This window comes from Simochromis diagramma, unplaced genomic scaffold (assembly GCF_900408965.1).
Source record: "Simochromis diagramma unplaced genomic scaffold, fSimDia1.1 OVJJ01000618.1, whole genome shotgun sequence".
Lineage (NCBI taxonomy): Eukaryota > Metazoa > Chordata > Actinopteri > Cichliformes > Cichlidae > Simochromis > Simochromis diagramma.
Genome location: NW_024387423.1, coordinates 11,561,549 through 11,572,814, shown reverse-complemented (window position 1 = coordinate 11,572,814; position 11,266 = coordinate 11,561,549). Strand labels below are relative to the sequence as shown.

General features: G+C 40.8%; 3 protein-coding genes across 9 annotated transcripts in view; 2 read left to right on the top strand and 1 right to left on the bottom strand.

The window, feature by feature from the left end:
- LOC120722193 (protein spire homolog 1-like) overlaps positions 1–4,842 on the top strand; it is a 37,283-nt gene extending 32,441 nt beyond the window's left edge. For all 7 annotated transcript variants that reach the window (XM_040013072.1, XM_040013073.1, XM_040013074.1 and 4 more), the window contains 5 exons: positions 402–539; positions 756–826; positions 947–974; positions 1,247–1,548; positions 2,099–4,842. In XM_040013072.1, coding sequence (XP_039869006.1) covers positions 402–539; positions 756–826; positions 947–974; positions 1,247–1,548; positions 2,099–2,354 — 795 coding nt within the window. In that variant the 3' untranslated portion in view covers positions 2,355–4,842. The remainder of the gene's footprint in view (positions 1–401; positions 540–755; positions 827–946; positions 975–1,246; positions 1,549–2,098) is intronic.
- Positions 4,843–5,312: 470 nt separating this feature from the next.
- On the top strand, positions 5,313–8,530 carry iqcg (IQ motif containing G). The gene is made up of 10 exons (XM_040013080.1): positions 5,313–5,434; positions 5,670–5,790; positions 5,990–6,024; positions 6,116–6,238; positions 6,374–6,458; positions 6,569–6,715; positions 6,816–6,890; positions 7,664–7,795; positions 7,877–7,966; positions 8,355–8,530. The coding sequence occupies exons 2-10, from the start codon at positions 5,671–5,673 to the stop codon at positions 8,463–8,465; spliced, it is 918 nt and encodes a 305-aa protein (XP_039869014.1). The 5' UTR covers positions 5,313–5,434; position 5,670; the 3' UTR covers positions 8,466–8,530.
- Positions 8,531–9,038: 508 nt separating this feature from the next.
- Positions 9,039–11,089, bottom strand: si:dkey-29h14.10. The gene is made up of 5 exons (XM_040012600.1): positions 10,919–11,089; positions 10,353–10,494; positions 10,110–10,148; positions 9,680–9,823; positions 9,039–9,577 (listed from the first exon to the last, which is right to left on the bottom strand). The coding sequence occupies exons 1-5, from the start codon at positions 11,000–11,002 to the stop codon at positions 9,399–9,401; spliced, it is 588 nt and encodes a 195-aa protein (XP_039868534.1). The 5' UTR covers positions 11,003–11,089; the 3' UTR covers positions 9,039–9,398.
- Positions 11,090–11,266: the final 177 nt, after the last annotated feature.

Sequence of the window (11,266 nt, the reverse complement as noted above, 5' to 3'; positions counted from 1 at the left end):
GTATTGTTGCTGACCATGTCCATCCCTTATGCCCTTATGAGTGTATCATGTTCTGATGGCTGCTTCCAGCTGGATAACAAATATAAAAAGAAATTCTCTTTTTTTAGCCAGTTCTTGAAGACAATCATTGCACGCTTTGTGAACACTATTTCTCGGCACTGCTGCAGGAAAAAAGTGTTCACTGTTTTTCCCACATCACGATTCTACTCTGAGATGCCTTTTCTTTCACTGAACAATGAGGATATTTTTATGACCCAATTGTAGCCCGGACCCACTCTCAGTGCTCTTAAAGGTGCAGGAGAGTTGTGCATGTGTGTGCTGAATGAAAAACACTGAGTCCTGTGTTTTGAGTCTGCTGGGTCCACTGACTGCTGTGCGTATAATTCTTGTTGTTGCTGCAGGAGGAGTTTTGTTTTCCTGTGGAGTGTCTGTCTCTGACGGTGGAGGAGGTGATGCACATCAGACAGGTGCTGGTGAAGGCAGAGCTGGAGAAGTTCCAGCAGTACAAAGACATCTACAATGCCATGAAGAAGGGGAAGGTAATACATCTTTTTATTGCCTAGGCTAATTCTATTATAAAGAAGTAATCTCTCTTTAATAAACAGGGATTACTTACTCTTTCTAAATGAGCACAGTTAAATTATAACACCATAAGTGGGTTAGGGAAACAGTATAACTTTTATCCTGAGAAAAATGTTTTTTTGGTTCCAAATACCTTCTTTAGATTTACTGCGATCTCTATATTTCTGTTGCAGCTTTGCTTCTGTTGTCGAGCCAAAAGGTTTTCCTTATTCACCTGGTCCTACACCTGCCAGTTCTGCAAAAAGTAAACAATTTCAGATGATTATCACCATCTTTTTCATTAATACTCTTCTGTTTATAATTATTTAAGGATCTATGGATGCTTTCGTTTATTCCTTCTCCTGTAACTTCTGTCTCTTTGCAGGCCTGTGTGCGCACAGTGCTGCAAAAAGGTAAGGCACGTGGGATAAATAAGTCCTCTTCTGCAGTATCACATCTTTGTGCTGGTGACAATAAAGTGGACCTCTTTAAAATAAATAAGTAAATAGTGTAAGATACTTCCTAATGTGGCAAATGGTGGTCACTGATCTTTGGCTAATTACTTCCCAATCAACCAAATTCAAACTGACGACACTCTTCTCTCTTGTTTTGCATCATTACTGTGCTTCCATACGCATTGTGAGGAAGTTTTATCTCTTTCATACATGCCTTCCATCTCTGACAGATGCGGCTGCCATCCAAACCTTATTCCAGCTTGCCCATCTACTCCATTGGCTCCACCAACACTCTCCCCAGGGAGAGAATAAGTGCCATGGCTTCTGTAGGACAAGGACTGTCAGTGGCTGGAGCCCCAGGTCCATCTAAACCAGGAGGGGCTGCTGCATCCCCCGCTTTGAAAGAACCTGCAAAAGGAGCATCTAAAGGTCCCAGAAAAGCTCCTGGGGCAGCGACAACAGCAGCAGCTGCTAAAACTGACAAGTCCTCCAGTAACCCACAGCGCCACAGCATCCAGAAGACTATGTCTAAGTAAGAGCTATGAACAACACTATTCAAACTAGAAATAGCAGTGCAACAATCAAAAGGAGGATATCATACATCTCGTGTTCGTCATCACAAACTGCACACACAATGCAAAGTAAAGGCCTTGTTCATTGTAGCTACTACTGCTTGGTACAGCGTGTCCTCTTCAGTCAGAAGATTTGTTGGGTGTTGCTGACATCTAGTGGACAAAATTGCAACTACCACATCAGAAACTGCTTGGCTGATTGTCAAAATTTACCAAATCATTCAGCGTCCTTATCACAAAAGCAGCAAGAAAATCATGAAGTTTGGATTTAATTTACCTGTATTATCATGCATGACTGAACTTTTCATTAAGTCTTTTCAGGATGAGTTGTTTCATGTGTTTTTTTGTTTTTTAAACACATTTAATTGATATCCAATGGATTAAGTTAGCTATGAATGCACATTTTAGATCATTTGAAACCAAAGCTAATTCACATTGTTAATATATCAAAACAATGTTGTGTTTCGCTCCCGTTCAAGCCGAGCTCCTCTGCTGTTTCTGTCTCGGTAGGTTTTCGAAGCACGGCTCTTTAAAGTCTCATGAAGAACTGGAGCTTCCCCCAGAGCTGACCGAGGACTGGGCTACCATGGAGGTCTGTGTGGACTGCAAGAAGTTCATCTGTGACATAATCGCCTCCAGCAAACACAGTCTGTCACTGGCCACCAAGAGGGCTCGCTTAAAACGCAAGACACAGTCATTCTACATGTCCTCCCCTAAAGGAAGGGAGGAGTACCATCCCTCTGAACGAACAATCAGTGAAATCTGAAACTCTGTATCTCTCCTTCTGGCTGCTTCCAGCTCCAATGGCACAACACTGGATATGATCTTACTGTATTAGTGGACGTGAGTCGGAGAAAGCTGCCTGAATGGCTGTAAGAACCTTGGATAGTAAGGTTTCTGGCTGCTGTGTCCCGATCGTGATCAGCTTCTCTAGACAGTACTGTAGATCTGCCAGTCTTTTTTTGTGTTTTTTTTAATAATATCATTAATATATCAGAAATACCTTTAATGTGTGGACACAGGCATTTGACTCAACAGAGACAAAGTGCAAAGGGGACTGACTTCCTTCCTCCATGATGGTGCCACGGTCTGTTCCACCTAAACTCGCGTTCACATAAAAAGCACAAAACAGAAAAGCGATCGTATTGTAAACTAAGAGTGACGGTCATCAAAAAGAAGATTAAACTGTACATTTTGTATGGGCTATAATTTAGTTTTTTACATGTATGTACAGTAAATAATTACTCGATAAAATGTCACCCTCTGTTTTCAGTTCAGACTTTTGCTGATGATGCTCAGGGAGACTCTCACTCCTCTCTGCTATTGACAGCGCTCTTGAAACCATGCTTCCTTGAGGAATTCAAGCTAAATTACCCGTTTTATTTTCCTCCAAAGATTGCTACACAAAGAGAAATATCACCTGCTTTCATGTTGACTATAGTGCCAAATAATAACTCCTTAAATAAATATGTCACCTGATGTAGTTATTGATTTATGCAGTGGTTTTGCTAATGGAGGAAGACCACCTCAAGCGCTCCAGTCTCTGTTAAAATGAAATATTCATGTGTAATTAGACAATGATCAAAGTTCTTTAAAACACTCCTGTCATGCTTTTTCTTTTGCCATCTATATATTGTTATAATATATTAAACATTGCCACGCTTCAAATACTGATACCAGCCTATGTCTAAATAATCTCTCGGAGTCAAAAGCTCATGCAAACGTTGTGTTTGTGAGGGGCAGCCAATCAGAATAAAGTTGATCTGGCTCCATCAAGGCCCAGTATATGATAAACAAGGATTTTAACAAAAATATAGAGATTAAAATAAGCCCAAAATGCCCTCTGAAAAACAAAGAAAAACATTTATCAGTGTTTAATGCTAATAAATATTATAAATGTACTTAATCAGATCTGTGCAGGTGGTTTCAATCAGGGATAAGTGACAGCAGTGTGGTGCTCCAGTTATTTAGTTTTGCCTTTCTCAGAAATATCTTATCAAAGGTGCTTTAGGGGGAAAAAAGGGCAAAACACAGCTGAGGCTATGTTATTGAGATTTCTAGTCCCTACCATTAACTGGTAAATGCCTTTTAAAATCTTTTAAACTGCACACCACTTGGTATGCACAGATGTCTCTAAGATGCTTTTTTTGTTAATTTGTGTGGTATAAATAAAGCTGATTTGAACTTTTTCAAAAGACAAGTTATAACATTAATTAATTCTCCAATCAGTCTAAAATTATGATCTCACCACAATCTATCCCAGTTTACTTTTGTGATGAACCAGTTTTGATCAGTTGTGAAGTTATCCTTGCATCCTGACGAGCTTCTATAGGCAAAAATCTCCAGCTATCATTAAATCCCGACTTGGAAATGGAAGCATATGAATGACATCACCTGTTTCTAGGCAGAAGCAAAAGCACAAGCAAAGTATCTTTGATTAAAGGGAATCAAAACATCTAACAAATGTTGAGTTCACCTGCGATCCCCTCACTCCTACTCAGAGGCTGATTGAGGAAAAACACAATTTTAGGACTGTAACAAAAATAATAATAATAATAATAATTTCAGACATTACTATGACCCAGATGGTTCAGATTTGCCTTTAAGTATTTTACCTGAAATATGTCCATTACAGCATCTTTTCAAAACATACCTTAAACTGATGCAACGCTCTTGCTTTCCCATGAATCAAGTTAATGATTTGTTTCTGTATGTTTGCAAAGATGAATCAGAATACATAAAATAACAGCACGCTGCCCAGCTTTCAGTCACTCAGAGTTAATGTTAATACAATGCCTTTATGATTTCTTTTTTGTCATTCATAGTCTCACTGGCAGAGAGATATAACTTCCTCATAGCCTGGATGTTTATTTTACACTTCATCGCATTCCACGTCTTTTCATATTTTGCCTTAAAAGATGCCTTTTGTTATCGCTCTCATCTGTTGAACAGTCGTCTGCTGTTACTGTACATACATCGTTTCAAAGGGTTTGTTCTAACGTCCAGGTGTGTTGCCTCAAAGATGACAGTGCTGACAATGAGACTGCTGTAGAGCTGAGAGGGAAATTGTCCATGTGTGAAGAACAGGAGGGCTGCGAAGTCTTCAGAAGAAACCTCTCAGTGTGACAGACAGCATCATGCATGTACTACAGTGTAGCTTGTACCTTCAGTCTGTATTACCTTCAAGCTGTAACTCCCTGCAGAGAGTGCAACAAATGACAAGTATAAACAATAAACTGTAATGCAATAGCTGACCACAGCCTCATCATTTATTTATCCTCATCATTTATTTATTCATCTTTTATTTTAAAGTATCCAAAAACATAATGCCTTGTTTTTTTCAAGTGTCTCCAAGTGTCTAATAGAGTTGGTAGGAAGTCTTTATTCAGTCCTGGATCATAATTTGATACCCATGAGGGTCACTAACGAAAATAATTCAATTTCTTTTTAACTATAAAACACCAAATCATAAAACACAACAACAACAACAACAATAATAATAGTAATAATAATAGTAGTAGTAGTAATGGTGTTGTAAATAGACAATCAGAAGAAGGGAATTGTGTATATTTTGTATAATTTTGTATGTTATAATCTTTTATAATGCCTGATTGACCGGGGGGAAAACAAGTTGTTCCTTTAGATTTTATTTATTAATGAATACATCATCTGAAGTTAACAAAAGGAGTGTTAAACAGGTCTGTAAATGTTTTACTCTGTCAATAAAGTTACAAGGGGGGGGGAAGTGGCCTTGTTACCATAGTAACATAAAGCCTGAACTTTATCTCCGGCTCTGGTTTCGTGTTAGAAATGGTTACTGGTATTCACAAAGCGAGAAAGAGAGAAGTAAGCCACAGTTTTTGCCTGGTACCCCTGCCATGTTCTTTGTCGTGAAGCGGAAATGTTAGCTAGCGCCGAGCCTAACGTTTAGCCTTCAGACACCAGTGCCAATGTCTCCGAGGTTCAAAGAGTTTGTGGTTTATTTCCGCAAGCAAGCTCTTAGCGCCGTGCTAAAAAATAACCCATCTTTAAGAGTGTAACTTTGAATCTATCTGTTCATTGCTGCCTTCATTTTCTACAGGATGTGTTTATCCAGGATTCAGAGTCTGAGACTGGTAGCAGTACTGGAGGACTGTTCACACCAGCTGGAAATACTGGGACATATTCTGGCAATGCGGATACGCAGGGAAAGACCTGCACAGGTGACTTCACAGTATTACCACGATAACATCTGTCAACAGCTGCCTGCTGCTTTGATCTAGCAGTGTTGTGAAAAACTGTATTTTGGGCGTTCTTACATGACTGAAAGACTCTGTGTGTGTGTGTGTGTGTGTGTGTGTGTGTGTGTGTGTGTGTGTGTGTGTGTGTGTGTGTGTGTGTGTGTGTGTGTGTGTGGTGCAGGAGAAAGCCAAGCTCAGGAAGTTGACAAGGGATTGGTAAGAAGCACAGAACACACTGAAAACAAACAAATAAACAAAGCCATTATTGAGTATAAAGTTTTATTCTCAATAATTCATCTCACTGCAGTGAATACATCTCACAGTTGATGTCCAAGCTACATTTGGAGCTGGAGGAGAAACAGTGTTTTAGCTCTCTGCTGCAGGCTGTGGAGGAAGTCGAGCAGAGGAGAAGGGATACGAACATGAAAAGGTTCTTCTTTGAATGATTTGCCAGTAATCCTGACCTTGGTGGTAAAAAAGAAGGGGGTGTTCTAAATAGAGGACAAGGAGAAAAAACACATGGAGAAATAATCAGCATCTATAATGTAAGTCACTCTCCTTTCAGGGAGGAAATGAAACAAGTGGACAAGAGAAGACAGACTCTTCTGAAACAACAAGAGGAGCTCCAACAGAAAACTGTCAAACTGCAGGTAAGAAACTGACCCATAGGGAACAACTGTGAATGAATAGCTGTAAGGGTCGAAAAAATAAGAGTTCAATAATCCCACTACTTGGTCTCCATCCGGACCTGTATCTGCAGGTCATACACCATGAAGCAATCAAGAAAGATCATTTGTTAAAGATGAGAAGCAAAGAGAACACCAAGGAGAACGACACTGGGCTGCAGCTCAGGAAGATCCAGAGTGAGACCAGTCAGGCTGAGGCACTGCTGGAAGGGCAGCTGAAGGTAGGTCCAAATATAAGACACGCTCGGCTCTACATTTTAGATTTAGAAGTCAAATGTTTAATGACTAAATAATCACCTTCATTGGCTCATCCTGTCTCAGCTGCTGAAGAAACAGTTGAAGGAGGAGGTGAGAGTTCACGAGGAGTCTCAGAAATTCCTGCTGAGGCAGCATGAGGTTGGTGAAGTAATACTATATGCAGCGTTGTGCAGCTGTGTGGCTTAGAGGCTGTGATTAGTTTAGCTGTACTTCAAAAAGGAGTTTTTCCTTCCCACTTTTGCCAAGTGCGTGCTCATGGGCAGTCATGTAGTTGTTGGGGTTTTCTCTGTATTATTGTCGGGTCTTTACCATACTATATAAAGCACCTTCAGGCAACTGTGTTGGGATTTGGTGCTACATAAATAAAACTAAATTGAAATTAACTAAATTAGCTTCGGAGCAGTTCACTTGAGATCGCTCGATATTCAAAAGAAGATTTCCATCTGCTGTAATTTTTTCCCTGGTATTTTATCTGTATCCATGGAGAGCACAAGGAAGTCGCTAGCACAGTACAGGGTAGGCATCGATGACAACAAATATGACATTTGTTATAGATAAAGTCAGAAATACTATCACAGAGAGGGTTGGGTTGCAAAGCAGCTTTGAGATGAACTGTGTCGAGGCTAAAGCAGCTTGAATAACTTGAATTCGCCATGTGATTGGATTCATAAGCCATCAGGAGATTTAACTAAACCAACACTGTGCTCAGTTTTGTGTGTGTGTGTCCTTTCAGTTTCTCTGAAAAGTTCTTTCCTGGTTTGTCGCTTGTATGGATTCATAGTTTGTGGTTTGGGCTCATCTTTATCAAGTAGCTGATCTTTTTGTGTTTGTCATTCTCCAGAAGACTGTTTATCTCATTAATTTGATTGCTGATAATATGGTGAACCTAACTTTGCACTGTTGCTGATCAGGAGCTGCAGCAGCTGCTGCATGAGCTGCAGAAGCACACAGAGCAGATGGTGCAGGAGAAGAGCAAGCAGCTCCACAACATGTGCTTCAAAAAGGACCTGAACTTAGACAGGCTGGAGGACATGAAAATGAAGGTTGGCGGCTCACGGTGCTGAACAGATGCAGATGCTAATTAGTTCGTTATTAAGTGAATGTCAATTACTTCCTGATTTCAGTTCAAGGAGATGGAGCAGATGGTGATGGAGGACAGGGAGGAGCAAGAGGAACTGCACCAACAGCAGGCACGGATCAGAGCTGCCACCAAGGTAACAGTATCCAACTGGCGCACAGGCCTCGCCAGCACAGTTCATGCTCTTTAAGTTCGGTTGTTCTCGTATTCAAGAACAACGCTAAGGAATACGAGGGTATTCAGCAGGCAGAATGAACATGGACTGCGGCATATTCATTCCCAACCACGGCAGACGGCTGCCCCTCTCTGAGTCTGGTTCTGCTGGAGGTTTCTTCCTGTTAAAAGGGAGTTTTCCCTTTCCACTGTTGCCAAAGTACATGCTCATAATGGGTCATATGACTGTTGGTTTTTGCTGTATGTATTATTGTACGGTCTACCTTACGATATAAAGCACCTTGAGGTGACTGTTGTTTTGATTTGCCGCTGTATAAATACAACTGAACTGAATCCCTGTTTCTGTGCAGCTGCAGGCCTGGTGGAGAGGCTGCATCGTACGCCGAGGACTCTGCGGTTTTAAAAAAGCTGAGAAAGGCAAGAAAGGGAACAAGAAGGAAAGAAGGAAAAAGAAGAAATGACTTTTTGATAGTGCTGCCGAATGTCATTGACATGATCATCTGAATAAAAACAAACACTAATGCAGTATGTGAAGTCTTTATTATAAATATAATAGCAGTTACCGTTACAACAGTTAAAACTCATTCATTCATAGTCCTCATACTCGGTTTTATGTACATAACAAAGTCACAGTTATTTTATATTAAGCAATATCAAATATAGAGACACAAGAAATCAAAATTACCTCTGGTAATAAATACTACTAAATAGTCTACTTTTAATGACCATAGGCCATACATTTTAACCCAAGCCTGTATCATGACGTGACAGACATAAGATAACATTTGGTAAATGGCCTGTATTTGTATAGCGCTTTACTAGTCCCTAAGGACCCCAAAGCACTTTACACAACCTGTCATCCACCCATTCACACACTGGTGATGGAAAGCTACATTGTAGCCACAGCCACCCTGGGGCACACTGACAGAGGCGAGGCTGCCAGACACTGGCACCACCGGGCCCTCTGACCACCACCAGTAGGCAACGAGTGAAGTGTCTTGCCCAAGGACACAACGACCGAGACTGTCCAAGCTGGGCCTCGAACCGGCAACCTTCCGATTACAAGGCGAACTCCCAACTCTTGAGCCACGATCGCCCCCAATTAGAACATTTACATAACAAACAAACAGCTTTCCCTCATGTCAACTAAAAGAGACCAGAGCGAAAAATCAACAGTCATGATGGTCAAAATGCCCACAAAACAGCTCTTTTTTGTGTTTTATAATAATGAACTGCTTATCTGGCATAGTTTTTGATTATCAGAGACATTGTTACCTCTCACCTCCAGACTGAAAATGTTTGCCCTGATACTAAGCTGAAGTTATAATCGTGGCCACAGTGTTTCTTGAGTCTGCATGTGTGTGTACATGTGGCACACTTGTGAATCTTCCGTTTTAGCTGGACGGCTGGCTCATATCAACATGCATGCTGTTGTTGTCTCCAATGATGGTGTAGCTGACGTGGGAGCTGTGGATGCTGACACTCGGATGCTCTTCTGATGGAAGAAGTGGTGGCAAAGCAGCATCCTGTGCTGACTCCTGTTTCCCACCGTAGCAGCTAAACCTCATCTGACCTGTAACACAACTCAAATTAAAAGCTTGCACTTCACATGAGTGCAGTCGGCATAGCGTCTTTTAAAGAGATGTTCAGCTGGCCAGGCTTTGCTGTTACACACCTTTCATGTGGCGCTCAGTTTCCTGCATGAGAGGCTGACACTCGGCCACTGTATGGGTGCCGTTTCCAATGACGCAGTCAATCAACGTGGAGTTGCTGATGTTGACGATCAGTATTGTTGACGGCGGACTCTGAAGGGCCATTGCTGTGTGAGGGGGAAAGCAGGAGAAAAGGGAAGAGAAAATGAGAAGTTGTTGATCCATAGTGATGTCACAGTTTTAAGTTCCTGAATGTGCGGCGAACGTTAAAAAAAAAACTTCCATCACGCATACAATTAATATGTGTAATGAACCGCAACGCAGTACGCCTCCAGGCTCGTGAAAAATAAGTAATGGAAAACATAAAGATGGGAAAAAGGGGAAGCAAAAGATTTTACCAAAAAAGATTTAAGGAAGCCAACGTTTTATTGAACATATAAAGTTAAATGTTACCTTGAATGTTTTTATCCTCCTTGGGCTGATGAGTTTTAGCTGTAAAGGCAATAAGAGAGGGAAGGTTACTTTTTTACTAATGACACATTATCTTTCCAGCTTACACAGACAAACTGAAAGTTCATCATGATTATAACGACAAAACACAAATAAACAGATGTATTCATGCAATTATAGTTATGTAAAGAATAAATGTAAAATCTACCTCCAATAAAGTCATTTTTGTTCGGTTTTGTTTTTTACCTGAGCAACATGTGACTTTTTCACACATCACAGGGTCAAAAGGCAGGCAGAGCAGCTGACAGGCCCTTATGCAGCTCTTCTGCACCGCTCTTTGCACCACTTGGATCACGGTGGCCACGGTGGAGGTTTTAGATGGCATCACCTGGAGGGAGGGGGCACAAAAAAATACATTAAAAAAATATGAGTATGGATGACATCACGTCTTTTAAAATGAAAACGTGTTTTTCTGCAGAGGCAACTGAGTGGGCGGTTTTTTCGTCTCCAAACCACATCCCACCCGGACAGGCCACCTGTGTATTATATCTAGGTCACGTGACTTCTTCCCTACAACAAGTCGATGAGAATTTTCTTTCTTTACGAACAAAACACGGAAACCGTGCTACATCCCAAAGAAGTTTTAAACTTAAGCAAAACTACTTTAAAAGTATTTCCCCCACATTACAAATAGTGAAATGAAATACATGGTATTCTACAATAGGACATGATAACTTAGAAGAGAGGCATACTCAGATTTCAGACATGACATCCCGCCCGTTATTGAAGCAGAAAGCTCTAAATAATCTCACCTGATTTAACAAGCTTCCTTCTTTCGTCTTTGCAAAGCTGTTGTTAATAAAAGGAGACAGTGGCAGAGGGTCAGTGCTATCCATCTTTCGCCTGTTTGTGATACTGTCCTTGTGAGACGCGCTCGTACTTAAGCCGACTGATAAACCGTAGTTTGGGAAAAGCCCCTGCGCATGCGCACTTTAACTCGGGGTTTCCATGCAGTTAACTTCAGGTTCAGAGGGGTTTCTCTGTAATGTTTGTATTGTTGTGGACATTATTCTGTTACACTTTTGTGTTTTATGTGATTGTGATGAGACAGTAACATTAGAGATGCTGCTAAACACTAAGTTAAAGATTTCCTTCTTTAT

Excerpts from the sequence above, each read along its gene's own strand:
- iqcg (XM_040013080.1), top strand. The coding sequence starts at position 5,671 with ATGTGTTTATCCAGGATTCAGAGTCTGAGACTGGTAGCAGTACTGGAG. Across the intron at positions 6,459-6,568 it reads AGAAAACTGTCAAACTGCAG|GTCATACACCATGAAGCAAT; the intron begins GTAAGAAACTGA and ends CTGTATCTGCAG. Across the intron at positions 6,716-6,815 it reads TGCTGGAAGGGCAGCTGAAG|CTGCTGAAGAAACAGTTGAA; the intron begins GTAGGTCCAAAT and ends ATCCTGTCTCAG.
- si:dkey-29h14.10 (XM_040012600.1), bottom strand. The coding sequence starts at position 11,002 with ATGGATAGCACTGACCCTCTGCCACTGTCTCCTTTTATTAACAACAGC. Across the intron at positions 10,495-10,918 it reads AAGGAAGCTTGTTAAATCAG|GTGATGCCATCTAAAACCTC; the intron begins GTGAGATTATTT and ends CCCTCCCTCCAG. Across the intron at positions 9,578-9,679 it reads AACTGAGCGCCACATGAAAG|GTCAGATGAGGTTTAGCTGC; the intron begins GTGTGTAACAGC and ends GTTGTGTTACAG.